General features: G+C 39.6%; 1 protein-coding gene across 4 annotated transcripts in view; it reads left to right on the forward strand.

Moving 5' to 3' along the window:
- adamts17 (ADAM metallopeptidase with thrombospondin type 1 motif, 17) overlaps positions 1-19,083 on the forward strand; it is a 143,817-nt gene that overhangs the window by 66,260 nt on the left and 58,474 nt on the right. For all 4 annotated transcript variants that reach the window (XR_004790516.2, XM_035628405.2, XM_035628407.2 and 1 more), the window contains exons 8-13: positions 1,992-2,097; positions 7,962-8,102; positions 12,555-12,705; positions 13,924-14,025; positions 14,922-15,067; positions 17,029-17,198. Coding sequence is in view for 3 of the 4 variants with exons in the window: in XM_035628405.2 (XP_035484298.2) it covers positions 1,992-2,097; positions 7,962-8,102; positions 12,555-12,705; positions 13,924-14,025; positions 14,922-15,067; positions 17,029-17,198 (816 nt within the window). In the remaining variant the exon portion in view is untranslated. The remainder of the gene's footprint in view (positions 1-1,991; positions 2,098-7,961; positions 8,103-12,554; positions 12,706-13,923; positions 14,026-14,921; positions 15,068-17,028; positions 17,199-19,083) is intronic.

A 19,083-nucleotide genomic window follows, 5' to 3' on the forward strand; every position in this document is an offset into this window, starting at 1 on the left:
ATGTCTGGTATGGGAACTTCAAGGTCTCTGTCCATAAGAACTTACAGCAAACAGTGAGTGCTTTTATCCCCTCCAAAAAAACAAATCCACGAATGACCCCACTCACCAGCTACAATCACTTCACCCCCCTTACTGGAAGTGTCTAAGCCAGCCTGTAAAAAAGCTTCTTCTCTGTTGAGTGTCCTTACAGCTTAATGGCCAAAATAATTATTTGTTTATAAATGACAGCAAACATTGAGCTTAAACTTGAACCCAAACGTCAAGTTTGTTCGAGGACAGAGCCTCCGGGAGGCTACATTAACCTACATTAAAACAAGATGTGCGTTGGTGTTGTTTTCTTGCTATTGGTATTAAACTAATGATCCTCCCCCAGAATTTGTTTAAATTAACATGCTCTATTTTTATGCTTTTTTATGTACTCTATCAACTTATTTAATGTCAAAGTTCATGTCTACCTGAAAAATTGTTGTTTATTTTCCGGATCATTATGAATTGTGATGTAATAGTATATGCAGGCTAATGAATATACTCAGAATACTAACTGTCAATCATTAGAAAAACAGTTTATTTATGTTAACATTTGTCAATATGAATCTTCATTTTCTATTTTCTTTGCCATGTTGGCTGATAAGGCCAAAACTTGATCTCCCCGTCTCTCTGGATTTTTACTCTACCCCATGCTCCATGGCCTGGCTCCAGAGAAAGAAAGAAAGCCAAGTGTGTGTGTGTGTGTTAGAGAATGCCTGGATGAAATGCTGACTGATAGGCTGAGTGGACACAAACAGTCAGTCTGTTTACTAGTGGCACTTAACTCCAGTAAATACTGTGTAAGAAATATATAAGAAAGACTGTGAAGTTAAGAGCCATTAGTCTAGTTGTTATACTGTTTATCCTGCCTATCATTCTATCTGTTAATGGACACAAATTGACCTGAAATAACAATTTGATATATCCTGTCCAAGTTCTGCTGGTGAATGGTTTGAAGCAGTTGAGCTTAAATCTATCTTTATTTTTGGAACTGATGAAAATGAAGTTGAATTATATAAAAAATAATAAATTCTATAAATCCTCGGACATTTCTTTAAGTCCTGTTATCTAAGTGATTTTTACTTTCATTATCCGAGGGAGGTGAGGGTGCTTAGCAAAATTAACACTTCATTTAGGGGAAAGAGGATATCTATTGCATATTTATATGTAGGAAGTCATGCTGCTGACTATGTGCCCCTTACTTAAAAATGAAACTACATGTGGGGGCCAGAAGGCCACAATGTGTGTTCCTGGGATTCATTCATTAATCATGTCAACTTAAAGGACACATTTTTTCCGTGATTATAAAAGCGAATGTTTTTTTGCCACTAGCAGATAAAAACATAAAAAGCATGAAATATTACATCTGAGAATTGTATATTGGGTTTTGATTAGGTAAAAAGTGGGGACTGTGCAACTGCAAACATTGAGGAAATAAAACATTCTCAATAAAACTTAAAACAGGAAATTGCACAAAGACTCCGTTGTCTTCTCATTGTCAGTAACACACATCTAGCACAGCTGTGTCCACTGCAAATATTTAGCTCACCACAAATTTTTTTGTCTATTGCCTACTGTGACTTCATATCATAAATTGACTCAAAATCTATTTATGGTATTTGCTATTTATACTTTTTCCAGGCTGTAATACACTGTGTGTGCATGCATATGTGTGTGTTCTGTATGGGTGTGGGGGGGGGGGGGACACACATTTGAATAGTATGTCAATCGGTGAATGTAGCTCATAGAGCAAAGTGCATACAAATTCAATCCATTTACCATTGAATAAGGTTGTTAGCTTAAAGAGAATGTATGAACGTGTAACTTGAATCCAACCAATGGAAGTGAGAGGTAAAAAATATTACCCAGGGTTTTCAATTTAATAGTGTAATCACTTAGGGTCACACATTTCAAACACAATAGCTGTTATCTCTGAAAATTGTTGTCATGTTATTGTGTTACAGGTATTGCTTATCTGGGCGGTGTCTGCAGTGCCAAGAGGAAGTGTGTGTTGGCAGAGGACAATGGACTCAATTTGGCCTTCACCATTGCTCACGAGTTGGGACACAAGTAGGTTTCACTTCATTTAAGTTTTAAATCATTTTGTCAGTGTATTGCTTCATTGTACTGCCACTCTGTTGTCCACATTGTATACAAGTGTGTGGTTTACATGTCCAGAGCAGTGTGTTGAAGAAGTGCAAGGTGTCTGATTTCACCTCGCTACCACATTGATAAGGCAATGAATTTAATTATTTAATAAAAGGTATCGATAATTTTAAAACATTAATTCATTTTTATTTAGTCTTAAACTTATATAAATACCGTTAGGATTTGAAGTTTGGCTTCTGCAGTATTCTTACAAAAAAGGATAATCATATATATATATATATATATGTATTGATATAGGCCAGGGTTCCCCAATTAGTTTTCCCAGAGGGGCCAAATTATGTCAAGCATCAAACCCAAACTGCGCCTCTAATACCAAAAAACATTGACAACAGCATTACAGCAGGATAGGACTGAGTAGCAAATATAACTGTCAACTTTTCTACATATAGGCCTGACATATGTCTGCATAACAAGATTGTTAAACAGCATGTCCAAACAGCTTTCCACATAGACAGCTATCAGCAGCACCTTTACAACCAGGTCAAGAAGAAACTGTGTGCAGACTGGAGACACACACACACGCACACACACACACACATACACACAGAGAAAGAGAGAAAGACATTTTCACTTTGTATCTTTTAAAATAATAAATACCACACCAGCACATTATTATTAGTTTGCAGTTTTTAGAATATGTGCTTACCAAATTATATTGGATTATAATTATTTGCTTTTCTTGAGGCAAAGGTCATTTGCTTTTTTTTTCTATTCTTTGAATTTATATTTATAATATTTAATTGTTGTATTGGCTGGTCTGGTAAAGTAAAACAAAACTGATCAGTCCATTCGGATTTGAACTGATGATTTTCCAGGTCAACTTTATGCTTTTTTCGGGCAGGTCATGTTCTTTTGTTGTTTGGTCAGTGTTTGTCTTTTTCTGCCCGGCATCCAGTGTCTAGACCGTTGTCGCGACTCGGGAAGCAGGGGAGATGTTTTCTTTCTCCAGGACCGAAGCGCTTTCTTGCTTGGGACCAACCCCTTTCGTTCCACAACAGCGTGGCAAAAGACACACTTGATACTTCTCTTTAAACTTGGGGCACATTATTAAAAGAACAGATTGCAACCTGCGGCCACTTGCACACACACACACACACACACACACACACACACACACACACACACACACACACACACACACACTGCTCTATTCCTAACAGGAGTTATGCCACTCATACAACAACAGTTATTGATTTTCTTAGAATTACTGGTCATGACGCAGGCAGACCATAGAGAGTGTGCGCACATCTTCTGACACTGGAGATCAAGTGTATGGTGTGGGATGAGGAGGTAGAGCAGGGCACACTTTATCAATGTTTTATGACAGATGCGTTAGTGGCTCGGGACATACATTTTGCTCTTGCGGGCTGGACCTTTCTACCAAATGGAAATCTGAAAATCTCATGGCCATATGTGCAGTTTGCAGTGAAGGTGGAAAACCAAGTTGCTTTACTCCAAGTTGGAGAGTCTAACTCAAGGATAACAAGCAAGCTGTATTTACACTCTGGAGTGATTTGACTGCTGGAGAGGTTTTCTCTGTCTTTTGTCCACAAACAGTCAGTAGACAACTTCCCGGTCTGATGTTTGCTTTGTCAACAAGCACTGATTCTCCATGTGACATTTCAGACAGGCTGATTTCCAAAAGCTTTGTCCGTCCAGGCCCTCTCCTTTTTCCCTTTTTTTCTTTGCACATTAATGGAGACATAAAACTGAGAATGATCAAAAATATAATGTTATCCATTCAGGCCTCCCTCATGGTGACCTACAGTAAATTTGCCCCAAGGCATCTCCATTAACCATCCATGATCTTGTCTGCATGTACTCTTTGAGTGTGCACTGGACACCAGTAGGAAACAAGTTGTGACAGAATAATCTCAACTCATGGTCCACTTACTAGCTTTTCCAGCATTTCATGGTCTTCATCAGTGAATGGAACTGGTGTGGTTCTCTTCATGTGAACTAAGTGTGGAAAGTGCCCATGTGATTACAAGTAGTCATGAATGGGAGGGAAGCTGTAACCCTTGCCTCGGGTTTTAGAAAAATGGTGCCTTGTCCAACACACACAATCAACTGTAATATTGTGAGAAATTATTTAATTTTACTTTATTAATTATTAAGACAAGAGGTGTAGGGGATTTGCCTATGTGACTTTATTTTGTACAATTGATAAAACCTTGAAAAAAAAAAAAAATTGTATATATCACATGAAATATGCAAAGTATCCTAGATAAAATATATTAAGAATTGTATCCTCCTCAGAGAGGACATTTCCTCAAGAAATTGTCTTATAGCACTCGTCAGGTTACCAAACAAAACTGACAGAGATGTAGCACTCTAAACTGAGACTGCTTTGGATTGAGAGAATAAAGGAATGACACGGAATTCGCGTTCAATTAATTTCCCATCCGCATGACACATTAGCCAATTAGTGTTGAGATCCTCCCTTGGTCAATGTTGTCAGACATACTGATGTTGAATTAGAAATGGAAGATAAAACTATTGTCGCTTTGTGTGGGCAGTGCAGGCTTTTTGACACAAGTTGCTTTTTGTATCATGACCAGGTGAAGAAGAAAGAGGAAGTTGGACGCAAGCTTTAGCCCCGGTTAGTGCAACTGCTTTGTGTGGCTTTTCCTTCAGCATTCCGGTCTGCCTTACATTCAACAGTTCATGTTTACACGTATGTGTGTGTTTGTGTGTGTGTGTGTGTGTGTGTGTTTGTGTTCAGTAGAGTTTTTTCAGAGAAAGTGGAAGCAAGAACAGACAAATATTTGTTCTTATTCATGCATTTATGCATTAGGGCGTGTGATAGACCACTAGTACTGTCCAGTGGGTGCAGGTTGCAGGTATAGGTGTCTTCATGTCATTGATCAGAAGCCTCTCCTCAGTAAAGATATTGGAAGTACCTTAAGACAGATAGACAAGATGTTCTGTTCTGATGAAACCAAGATTGAAATGTTTGACATCAGTTCTAAAGCACCATGTCTAGAGGAAACCAGACATGATGCTTAAAATCGGTTGTCTTTCTGGAAATTTCTCTCAGCTCCACACTGGATTTCTGGAGGGTTCTTGTTCACCTCTGTTACCAAGGCCCTTTTCCCCTGATCACAGTCTGGCCGGGAAGCCATCTCCAGGAAGAGTCCCGGTTGTCTATTTAACAATCATGGAAGGACTGTGGCTCTTGGGAACTTCAGTGGCAGCAGAAACTTTGTGTAGTGTTCCCCAGGTCTGTGCTTGCCCTGTCTCTGAGCTCTGATTGTTAGGGATTGTCATCTCTTAGACCTTACTTATAGACAAGCGATACATTTTAAGTGTCATAGTAAAGTAGATCTGGGCAATATGGAAGAAAATCTTATCTTGATAATTTTTTTTCGTATGGATCGATATACTGTATAAAATGATCAAATCTCTATTTCTGTCAAGCACAGAGGTTGTGAGATGTGAAGATATCATAATATTTAAACCAAAAGTTGAACTTGACAAATGTACTGTAGAACATTATACAACTGCTGCTGTATAATGCAGTTGTATAAATACAACTGTTGCATCTGCTACAAATGCTAAACAGTTTGCAGCACACGCTACTACTCTGCTTCTTGTCGGACTTATTCCTTCTGACGCTTCTTTTAAACAATGTCCTCGTGTCTGGGCCGTGTCCTTTGGGACGTCTTCTTCAGTAACGCTGTCGTTTGAGATAACATTTCCTGTCGTCATTTTCTCTTTTATCTAGCTCTCACTCCTGATGCACTGATGAGCACGCTGCAGAAGCCCAAACATAAACAGAGCTGCTGGCGGCTGCTTCTGCTACGCTCTGTGCTGTGTGCATCAACCTTACTGATGTGGCTGTCACTCTATTCCAGCCACATGATTGGTTCACCATGGCTCTATTCTCATTATCATTTGCTGTTTGTGTTCTCTGTCAAGACATGGATAGAATTAGTTCTATCAAAGTTATATTGACGTGCAGGCCTATAGTAAAGGGTCCTAATACTTATGTAAATGTGAGTTTTCAGTTTTTCCTTTTTAATAACTTTACATGGACAGTTTTAGCTGTTTTCTGTGTCTTCGCTAAGAGCTCAGTCACCAAGAAGTATTTATCTGATGAACATCAGTAAGGTAGGAACAGGACTCAAAAAGCGCTGCTTACATTCCACAGTTTCATTTTGTATTTATATGTGGACTGAGTAACTCAGTCATTGGCCAGTTTTGGTGATGTCATTCTGCCATCCTGTCAAGCTTTAACAGTTTTATTTGTTTTCTCTAGTGTCACAGGGTGGACTGTAGAGTGAAAATCAAGCATATCTCATGATTAATGACAAACTGGTGGAAACTGCAGTATTATGGATATTACAGGGAGGCTGCAGAGAGAAGTTCCCCCTTTTATTAAAGTAAACACCAAAGTGCACTGAGTATAGGACACAAGCACAACACACCTTTTTACTTCCAGATGTAAAAATATATGCTGATGCGTTTTCGTGTTGCCATGCAGAACAATATACACCGCTTATGCAGATGGCGTGTTTTAAGAGCACCTCCTGAACAGTTCACAGTCAGCAGATGGACCCTGAATTAAAGCTGACTGAAACCACAAATTTGAGCGAATGCACCAGACTTTGCATCTCTATTTGGTTAAATGATTTAATTTGTTTTCATACAAACGTGATTTGATTTAGTGCTATTGTACATACTGGGAAAATATCCAAGAAATATGTTTAAATTATTGTGGCCAGTTTGGTCTGTCCTAGATGGGTCTGGCCCTGTTGGACAGTTAGGCAATGATCTATTTCCTCTGCTTTGAAGGCACTGCACCGCCTTCTGCTGTGGATGAGGACAAGTCATGGTACTGATCCAACCGGCCTCCTTTAGCAAGATTAAACTGTTTATGCTTCTATACATTTCTAGCCTGGGACCCAGATGAATTCTGGGAGCTCATTTCATTTGCTCTGCCAGAATACGGTCTGGATCACCTCCATTGGAAAGTGATTTGCTCCAACAGAAATTTGCTGGTCCAATCACAACCGATTATCTGATTATGGTGGGGGTTTATACTCTGACACTGAGAGAGGTGACTTTTGGAAACCATCAAGGCTGTCGCTGATGAACCAGGATAAAAATTCCCGATATTTTCAAATTCCTCCCACAAAAAAGACAACACTGGTTCATAGACATTGTTTAATCATCATCACAGACATCCCCTATCTGCTCTAGTCTGTTGACATTTTTGCATCATTCAACAGACACACATGATTAGTTGCTTTCAGTGGTTGTAAGTCTATCCAATTGCACCTGGAGGCATTTTGGTCTGCATCCGTTGGTAATGTCTCTTGGAAATCAAAAATGAACCAAGAGGTCCCAGACTAAAATGTGTTTGAGTATGGCTATGCCAGGCTAATACATTCCATAATGGAAAAGGAATTAGACAATATCCTGTGTGGAGACAAAAAACTGCATACAAGGAGAGTTGATGTGACTGGAATATTTAAGACTGCCTGACAGAGAAATGATTCAGGAGAAGGTAATGTAACAGAAAACCAAGCTGGATTTGATAATTTATTTAAACAAAACACAACTTAGTCACAGATGGCATATATTGATCAACTTATTCCTGTGTCTATAGAAAGGATGATGGGAAAAGAGCACCACCACCATCAGATTGTATCAGTAATTAAAGTAATTTTTTTAAAACCTGGGGTTTACTGGTTTACTCCCTTGATTGAGAACTTGCTGGAACTCTTTGTCACAGTGCCTTTCTTACCATGTCTCTTCAGCATGGGAATGAGCCATGATGACGACCACGCCACCTGCACGGGTCACTCCCACATCATGTCCGGTGAATGGGTGAAAGGGAGGAACCCCAGTGACTTGTCCTGGTCGTCCTGCAGCCGCGATGATCTGGAGAACTTTCTCAGGTGAGCTAGATGTACCTAAGTCCTGCACTGGGTCCCGACTGGTAACCTGCAAAAAGTATATGTAAAAAAATATTGGAACAGAGCCTTTCTGTATTAACAGTAAGACTGGATTTTTGGAAACCCAGATAGTATTCTTCGTAATTAAATATTTATGTTTTTAACAACATTTAACAGACGCTCTATCCGATAAACCCTGGATCAATGACAGACTCCACTGAAGGGTCCAGGACAAGAGTTTATGAGCGAGTCAGAGTCAACACTAGCTCAGATATGTCTGAAAAAAACGTAGGACAGAGAGGTTTAATGTTCAAGCTTCATATTGTTATTTATTTATGTATATAATTTCATGATACAGGTGTATGTAGTTGGCCATATCCAGGATATTTTGGCATCATTTTCATAAAGGGAATTCCTTACGAGTCGATGAAGGTCTAAAGAAGTTCTGAGGGCTGCTCAGACACACCTCGTGTTTGTCAGTCAGTTGTTCCACTGGTTTTGCTCGATGCGTTTTGGAGAACTGGAAAATTCCGCTGAATTTAACCTGGATTTAAAATATCCCCGTTTGACTCCAGCTTCTGAGTAACATCTGGCCAATGGCCACTCTTTTAAAAGACTGAAATAAAGAAAGAGGGCCTGCCAGTCAGATGTGGGTGGGGTCCCACATGCTCAGAATCTGACAAACATCTAAAGAACGTCATCAGTTTACAGGCCTAGTTTGGAGAGAATGTAAAAATCTGGATTTATGATGAAAACCTTTTTTGCATTCATGAGGCTGTCCCACACACTCTTAGAACTTATCTTGCAGATTGATTACAGCTCAGATGTGTTCTTTGCTCATTTAATAATTGTGTTGTGGGTAAACACTGATGTTAACTGAGGTTAGAAACTCAGATGAATAATATTGATCCAATAGCACATTTACCAACAGGCTGAGTGTGATTTATCAGTCTTGGCAAAGTATATGGTCACTGATACCAAAACCACAAACACAGAGTAAATGGAAACACATTTTCTCTGACAGCAAAGTTATTACCAAAATCAGTTTTCTTCTTACGACACCAAAGACCCAAGCCCTGCATCACCCAAGTGGAGTTGAACTTATTAAAATGATGGGGGGCGCTGAAGGCTTTTCTGCCTGTGGATGCTCCGAGTCAATGGGCCTCATGCAAGAACCGTTCGTATGCTCAAGTTTGTTTTTAAACCGTGCATACGAGTGATTTAGGAGAACTTCCCGCATACACCATTTTTTTGTATTTTCCGATTTCTTTTAAGTATGCACAGAATTTATGAGTGGTCGAGACCTTTTGTAGGAGTCATGTAAATGTGCCTGCTGCTAATCAAACCAGGTTTTTCCACTTATGAGTCGTTTTTCATCACATAAAGCAATTATGCATATTTAAATTGAATTAAATGTAAAAATTATATATATAAATATATATAAGTTATTCATTGATTTTCACCTCGTTAATGTTAACCCTGTAAGGTCCACTGTTGTAATTTTGCAACATCACATTTAGCTGTCCTAAAAATATATCTGTAAATGCTTTTTTCCCTAAAGACCACATTAACATAGTCAATGATTCCTTTTGTTTAGCCTTACAATGTTATTGGGTGGTAAACGTGCAAACAGGTCTAGCCACAAGGCCATGAACTCACACAGCATGTCGACTTTCCTTGAAGCTCATCTCCTTGTTTTATTGGATTTTATATATCAAGATTAAAGTAAGTAAAATGCCTGAAATATTTTGTGTGTGTTTATTACAATGTCTAGAACAGGTAGATACCAAACTACTGTGGAATACATTCATCAAATTAGAGTTTGAGCTTGTTATTACATGTTGCAATTTTACAACACTGGGTGAGAGTGGTAGTCAAAAAAGCCTTTGCACCTTACGCATTACCTGGGGACATTGCACTTCTCACATGTTCACAAATTGAAAAAAATACTAATATAAATATTATCCTTTTGATTATTCTTAAATATCTTCTTACAATTACAAGTTCCAATTTTGAATTAAGACCAGAATTTAATACAGGAATACATTATTTCCGGTTGAAACTCTGTAGCCGAATTTTAAAGTTGCATCTGTATCTCACCAGTTAAAAAATTAAATTCACTGATCCTGGGCTTTTTTTTGGGCTTTGTCTGTTTGCCAAAATAGTTCCTTGTTGCATTAGGGAGAACAGGTTTTTAAATGTTCTGGAATGTGGGAATGTACATGCTCTGGGGGATGGTTGTTGCTTTTTTCAGGGACAGGTGCGAATGGGGTGCAAGTGATACCCGAAGAGCACAACTCTGTGATTCCTTTCAGGGGTAAATTCATCTAAACTAAACAATACATGCAAGGCCAGCCACGCCCATGGGGTTCTTATTGTGGTAAAAACTAAAATCTCTGACATGATCTGTCACTTTGAAGTGTAAAAGGAGCTAGAACCAAATCTGAACTTGGATTGTCAGGTGATGTTGATTCAGCAATGGGAAAAGCCACCAAAACCTACATTAATGTTGAGAGGCCTTACATTGTGGGTGCCTACAATAAATACAAGGGAGGGTTTTTTTGAGACTTATTTGCGTTGCGGCACTTGTACATTTACACCATCTGGCGCATCATCATCCTCGCCGTGTTTTACATCTGGCTCCTCTACAAGTGGGACTGCAAAGCTTTCAACATTCCTAGGAAAGAGATACTGAACAGGAGACTGTTCTAGGCACAACTAACATCATCTCTCATCCTGGTGAACACAACTGTCAACACACCAAAGAGGACGACCATCTTGAGGCAATGGGAGCCCAGTAACACAGTGCAATCAAGGAGCCCTTTGACTGCTCAGAAGAGACCTAGCTCAGGTGATCAGAGTCCACCAAATATAGGGTCCCTGCCAAGAGGACTTCTGTGCTCCACCTAAGTGCATATATGCAAGGACATGATCACACATTTCCCTGTGAAGACGAAGAAAGGACAATGCAGACACTGGGATGGAGGATTCACCCACACTCTGCAGCAAGTGCAATGTCCGTGAATAAAGGAAAGAACTGTCTTTGGGACTGTCACTGCAAATGAACATGGTGGAACACTGGGTCCTTGTCAAAGCTTTCATTCAGTTTATTTACTTTTGTAAATATTTTAGAAAATTCTGTAATTTTTTCCCCATTTTTTAAAGGAATAAATTATTATTCATGAAAAATATGACTGTTGTGTGATGATTATTTATGATATATGTTGTTATGGGGCTACATGAGCAAACAAGCCTGCAAATGATCCCTTAGTAGTTCTGTATATTCATTCAGACTGTGAGTGCAAAAACAGAACTTCTGCTACCACTGACGCCCACCATTGCAAAATTACAACATTACCCTAAACACTTACTAAAATGTAAAAAAAAATCAAAAAACCTTTAATTTCTGCATCCTACAACAACATCTGAAAGGTAAAATTTAGCTCATTTTTTTTCTATATTTGGGCTTTACAGGGTTAACAGTATTCTGTTTGATTCAGCAATTCCAATTATAATATAATTCTACATGTATAGAACGTGTTAACAGTGTATGGCCAAGGGAGCGCAGTTTAAATTCGACATTGTTGTTGTTGGCCGTCTAATATTCACTATTTACCTAGTGATAGTAGTCTGTAATGGTTCATACTCAGTGCCAATATCACTCTATCACTCCATATCCCAAGTCAGTGATTAATGGTAAATTTGGCGATGTCATATTTGGCTGCTCATCCAGAAGTGTCCTTGAGAAAGACACTGATCCCAGAAATTGCTTTCAATGTATGTGTGTGCATAGAGAAAGGAAGAAACCTGTCCTTGACAATCCCTGATCTAATATGACTTATCCACACAAATACAATAATTACACAAAGGGACACAGACCAATTATTGTTCATGTTAGATGATTACTCAGTCATGTTAAATCGTTGCTATAGGCTATAGTGACTGAATGACGTGAGGCCATGAAAAAACGCTGGAGACACCATTTTCACAAGTTAAGCAGTTCCATAGAGTGCGTATGCCAGCCGTGTAGGATGTTTATGAGAGTTGAAGTTTGTGCGCATGTTTTGTGAGTGCATGAAAACAAAATACAAGGAAAAGAAAGTAGAACTAAACCTTTGACGACTGTAAGGAAGGTGAGAGAGCGGTTGTTGGCCACAGCCAGTGTTTTAATATCCAGGGAACGACAGTTGTCACCAGTTGGGATAGTCAGCTGGGTTAGTTCCAGCCCCCCGCCCACATTTTTAAATGCCTTTCTTCATTAGTAATCCTAATTGTACCCAGTGGCACAGACTTCTAATAGTGATATACATACACAAACAGCATTTAGTTTGAAATATGTATTCCTTCATAGTCTGACTTCATCAGACCAATCAATCGGTTTGGAACCCCTCAGTTAATATTTATGTTAATTTAAGGGTTTATGAACTCTTTTTTTCTTTTGTGTTTTTCAAACAGGTCCAAAGCCAGTGGCTGCTTACTGTACACAGACCCCAGGAGCCGTTACCAGGTCCGGCTGCCTCCCAAGCTGCCCGGCATGCACTACAGCGTGGACGAACAGTGCCAGATCCTGTTTGGAACCAATGCCACCTTCTGCAACGACATGGAGGTACCACACACTCCATTATCATGTCACACATTGTTCAGCTTCATATTCTTTGCATGTCTTACCTACCTTACACCCAGGAGAGAAAATTGATATTTAGAATTTGGAATAGTAGAGTTGGTCCAAAAATGACTTGCATGGACATGTGCATGTATATGTTTATATGTATTTATAAAGGTAAATCTGGGGAAGAAATTCTAGAAACATCTATTGCAAAACTTATGATGACAAGTTGATAACAATGTGGGACTAGTTGATGAATTTTGACCTCTTCCCAGTGGATGCTGTTCGCAGTTATTTGTACAACTTGTACAGTGTACAGTAGCTAGTAGAGGCTTTAGTCATAAGTGTACATGTGTTCATCTTTCCATTTATTGTTCTTCAGTTGTGGGGAAGAATGCCTGAGATTCCAGCGGTCAGACCTCTGTTACTGAAGCATGATATTAAGCAGGTTGCTGCAGTTTGGACCCACCTGTTTTTGACTTAATAAATAGGCCAATATGTATAATTTCAGTGAGGGAAGTATTCTGTGCTTCAAGTCTGTCATTTGATTGGGAAACTTAAAAATTATATTCAGACAAAACAGAGCTATTTCTGACCATTTTGTTTGCCCCCCCCAGGTCTGTACATTTGAGTGTGGCTATCCGACATAATGTGAATTTCTAAATAGCCTTTAATTGCCATCAGAGAAAACCAGAGTTGTATTTTTTAGGCTTAAAGCAGAGACAGACCTTTATTATTTTTTGTATTATTCCCCTTATTTTATCATGCTGTTTACTGTTAATGTAAACTCAACTGGTATGTATATGTTCCACATTAAAGCCTTCACTTTTCCTGTAGACCTTAAATTTGGAGTTTTAGTGACAGAAAAATAATTCTGATCAAAAACATTACAGAGAAGAAGCAAATAGAATTCATTAGTAAATGAGGAGAACTTTTTTCTAAAAAAGGAAAACTGAGAGCAGCGTGGTGGTAAGCATGACACAACCCTGTTGTTGTTCTGAATGTAAATTAACCTGATGTTGAATTTACTACAGTATGTGAATGTCAGCATAAATTTATCTCCCATATTTTTGTGTTTTATGTACGTGTGTGTGTGTGTGTGTGTGTGTGTGTGTGTGTGTGTGTGTGTGTGTGTGTGTGTGTGTGTGTGTGTGTGTGTGTGTGTGTGTGTGTGTGTGTGTGTGTGTGTGTGTATATGTGTGCGTGCGTGTGTATCAGCACTTGATGTGTGCTGGCCTGTGGTGTTTGGTAGAGGGTGATGCTTCCTGTAAGACCAAACTGGATCCTCCTCTGGATGGAACAGAGTGTGGAGCAGACAAGGTAGGACTATTTAAATCCTAGACATGCATTTCATACACTAGTACTCAGATCTTGTCAGACAATGGCTTCTGATAGAAAATGCCTTTTTACCATGTTCTATATATGAGAAAATTTATATTAATTAAACATTATTGTGGCAGCCAACAATCATTTACTTTGTCAAGATATAGTGGAATTATGGTTTCCTGAGCAGGGAATGAAGACACTCTCCACTAGTGTGTTGTGATCGGAGCTTCTTGTTCTTTGTTTTGGTTGCCAGCCAGCAGGTATGCATTCATGTAAATGCATGTGAGTCCCACCCTGTGAAACCATCTCCCCTCCCCACACTTATAAAGCGACGTGGCTCCATCTACTATTGGCAGTGATGTAAATGTGTAGATGCTAAAGACTGTAAACACACCTGTCACCTGCTCACCACAGTGCTGTTAAACCAGAAACACTGCAGCTACAACTTATTTCTATGCATTTCTATGGGCTCCAAAATAGTTTCAAATACGCACATTTACCAACTGAAGAATCTCACACAGCGGCTCAGGCATTGACAAGAGTACCAACCCATGGATGAGAGACGACAATCCATTTTACCAATCTGCACGACAACTAGCTGGATGGTTGTTGTTTGCTCTCCACTACACGGGGTTACTGCTGGTTGTGTGTTTTGGGGCTGCTTTCACCCACAACTTGCTGAGACCAGATAGGGAAAGGGGTGACTGACGAAACATTTGTTTGAGTCTGAGAAGCTGCTAGTGCGATATATATTTAAATAAATATTGTATACAGAATGTTGTCTTCAAATTAACCCTATGATAAGTGTGACAGGTATTGTAAATTATTTAAATCTGTGTGTGTGTGTGTGTGTGTGTGTGTGTGTGTTGATGTGTGTGTGTGTGTGTCAGTGGTGCAGGGCAGGCGAATGTGTCAGTAAGACTCCCATCCCTCAGCATGTGGACGGAGACTGGAGTCCTTGGAGCCATTGGAGCATGTGCAGCAGGACCTGCGGTACTGGAGTCCAGTTCAGACAGAGGAAATGTGACAACCCTCCGTATGTCACCGCTCTGTCTGTCTCTGTGTCTTTGTGTGTGTGTACATTTGTCAATTAGAGGGCTGTTGTAAAGTTCTACACAGGAGTTTTTTAATCAAGGCCTGTGCAGTAAAAAACACGTCATCATATCTGCAGTAGGTGTATAATGGATGTTGTAATGTGAAACATTATGCTGTTTTTATGTTCCATGCTGTTCGATAGAGTAACGACTCATAGTATTCTCCTTCTAATTTAGTTTTTTCTCGATTGCTTACACACTATTCCTAGACCCATTAACTTAACATCCCAAACCATAATACCATCTACCAAAAGACAGACACATTTCCCAAAACTCTAAACACAAATCCCTTCATTTATCATTGGTTACACCATGTGCTCATTCAGAAAGCATTGCATTCAATATCATTAACTCAAGTCATCACAACTTGAACACAATTAGCACACAATTTCTCAGGTGGAAACACTGGATTCAAAATGGTTCACACCCAATCAGAACCTCAGGATATATAGATTTAAGGGCCAACGGTCAGTTTACTAGTTTTAGAGCAATGGATCTACTTGAAGGAAGAGGAAGAGGAAGAGGTGGAGGGGAAGACAAATTGTTTCAGATTAAATTCATGCAATGCTTGTTGACCATGTCCTTGTCCATGGGATGTGGGTGAGGGAGGCTGGGAAAAGAGTTCAGCCAAATCTTCGCAGCTTTACTGTAATGCAAACCAATACAGGTAAGGGTTAGGGTGATGCACTGTTACAGCACATACATGTACTGTAGCTGTTTTGCTATATGTCGTCTGAAATGCATTGAATTACTGTACCATATCACATACAGGTACAGTAATTTGTAGTTACTGTTAGTTCTTACTTTGTAAATTGGATGGTTTTCCATCAGTACTTCTATTTTTGCAGAACTGAAAGACGACCACCTGATGGAGGCAGGAGACATTAATTTTCAGAAGCGTAAGAGAGGAAAATTGTGCATATGGTCAAAGCCAACCACATAAATTGCTCACAGAGAGACTAAATTCCCCTTTTATGTACAAACTGTTATTTTTCCTATGTTAGGTTATGGGATTACAGTATTAGGTTATGCTTTGTTGTTGGCCAGGAAATGATTCTACGGTATTCTACAGTACATAACTGTAAGGAATAAAAAGTTCAAATCGGTTTACATCGGTTTGGGGCGGTTGTGGCTCAGGAGGTAGAGTCGGTCGTCCTCTAACCCGAAGTTTGGCAGTTCGATCCCAGCTTCCCCTATTCCGCATGTGAATGTGTCCTCTTCCGACAGTTCATGAATGTGTGTGAATGTGACAGAAAATGAGTGTGCAGTTATGCAATTGTGTTTAAAGTTTTTGGAAATGGAGCATTATTTCAAGAGATGTGTCTTAGCAATCGAGAAAACTGTAATATATTTGACAGACAGATATTTCTATACCCCTACACTTTCACACAGTGCATTTCCCAATCATGTGTGATTACCTTTAAATTAAATTGGCCGTATACAAAGTGAGGTGCTGGATCTCTGTAAATGTGTGTTCAGAATGTTCCTTCTGTTATTACAAAGGCAGTATCAACACATGAGCTTCCCCCATCTTCCAGAACTTCCAGCTGAGAGGAAACTCGCTGAAAAGTCCTCCAACTTTACTGATTCTAATTGACATTAAGGTCAGCTTCCATATGAGTATGCATGAAAATAATTAGATATTTTCATGTATGCTTCACTTTCAGTGGGGTGACCTGTTTCCATTAACACGATCATAGTGATTGAAAAATTGTGTTCAGTTCATCTTATATTTAGATATCCATATATACTTACAACCTTTGTTGACCCATTTACCTGTTTCTCAAACTGTATATACTGTGTGTGTGTGTGTGTGTGTGTGTGTGTGTGTGTGTGTGTGTGTGTGTGTGTGTGTGTGTGTGTGTGTGTGTGTGTGTGTGTGTGTGTGTGTGTGCTTGCGCAGGCCTGGCCCTGGTGGCCGTCACTGTCAGAGTGCCAGTGTGGAGCACAAGGCCTGTGAAGGTTCCCCCTGTCCAAAGGGGACACCCAGCTTCAGAGACCTGCAGTGTCTGTCCTACGACCGTCACATCAGCAAGAAGAAGGGCAGCATGCTGACTGCCATTATTAATGATGGTGAGAGAAACAAACACTCACACAAACACATGAATACTTCCGTTACCCTTTTAAAATATCCAGATTTTAAACATCTGAACTCCAGTGGGATTCCAAAATGTAGGAGTTACAATTAAAGTAACTAAAGACATAGTGGGTTAGGGCCTTTATTCCAATTTTATTTGTGTCATATGAGAACTTTTAGCCGACTTTAAGCTCAACTCTCTCAGCAACTTAAACCTTTCATGTCTTGCTGAGGCAAAGAAAACTACCACCTAACTACCAACATAGCAGTCAGGGTCGGACTGGGAGAATCATTCGGTCTGGGAAATATAGCCCCAGCACTTTTTAAGTGGGGACCCTTTTTATATTTTATTTTGGCACATTTAGTCCTCCATACCTCAATCCCAAACACATGTAGATAAAGTAAAAAGAAAGAAATTAGATGACATATCTTTCCAACAATGTTCAAACCCCAAAATTGGTTTGTTTCCCAAAGGCTTGTGAGAGACTAATGTGGGTGGACGTCAGACCCTGTCGGTGGTCTGAGGGTATGCTCCCCCAGAAGAAAATTTTGTAGATTTGAAAGTTAAATCCATCAATCTGTTGAACTGTGACATAAATAGAGGATAGATATGTATACCGTACTAGTAAACTATTGTGTGCTGTAGTAAAGAATACTTAAAACCAAAACACTATTAATATCCTTACAACCTATATATGTGTTGTATGGACACTGACCAACACCCACATTTACATAAAAGAGGGGAAAGTAGCTTCTTTTGAAAATATAAATATTTGCATAATTCTGTCTGTATTATAATTTTCCTTTAATTTCCACTATCATGTTTTGTGTTCTTCAAAGAAATGAAGTTAATTTTCAGAATGTCAGTAAGTCATATCTCGAGTACCATTCATCCTGTCATCATGTGTGTTGTTTAGGGTCCAATAAAGTGCAGTGTGGAGTTTGGACACGATACGTTGAATTTTAATTTCAATAAACAGCTGATCAGCGCTGTGGAGCAGCAAATCCTCTTCGTCCTCCTCCCCTTCACTCTGTTTTTCGCGTGTGTACGTGCAGGGCAGAGGGAGAAAGAGAGAGAGGGCTGCATCTTGTACCGGCATCTTGCGGGAAGTCCCGGTATGCAAGAGAAAGTAACGGTATGCCAAAGAGTAAAACGTAGACGTACTGGCCCATTTCAAGCACTCATGGTTACAGATGAGTGCTATATCATTATCATCATCCATACTCCATGTAGACAGTTTGCACCGATCGTTTCTTCTTTTTTTTTTGGATGCCGCCAGCCTCAGGCCGACCACCCGGCCTTTCACCCGGTGTGGGGCAGACCTGCACTCTGCAGCGTTGCGTTCACAAGATTTACTTTTAAAAAAAGCGGGCCAGGCCACCTGATGGCCAGTCTGGGCCTGGCAACAGGTCAGATGATGTATGTCAAGCGCAGTCCCTTGCATCAGTAGGTATCGTTGGGCAGCAGCATGCCAACAGGACCACACACAGGGTGACACGATGAAAAAAACTGTATTCTTCAGGGAAATAGGCTGGAAATACAACAGTGGTGTAGAATGTCGTGACACACTTTTGATACATGGTGGTTGTACATATATAAAATAATAAGGGTGGCTCGCATACCGCTCAATTGTGGCCTTTACAGGACACCTACATTACAAGTTGGACCTAAGTTATTCAACATTAAAACAAGAATGTACATTCTGCGCTCTTCTTCTGAAAAGATCAACATTTTTGAAAGATATTTCTGTCTTACTTCTCTCACCAGACGGTCAGCTGTCAAGATGCATTGTGGGTAGTGTAGGTGTCAGGTTTAGACAAGGAAGAATGCATGGGATAGAATTAGACGATATCTCTTGTTCAGTTGCATCAATTTTGATG

Source organism: Scophthalmus maximus, chromosome 4 (genome assembly GCF_022379125.1).
Source record: "Scophthalmus maximus strain ysfricsl-2021 chromosome 4, ASM2237912v1, whole genome shotgun sequence".
NCBI lineage: Eukaryota > Metazoa > Chordata > Actinopteri > Pleuronectiformes > Scophthalmidae > Scophthalmus > Scophthalmus maximus.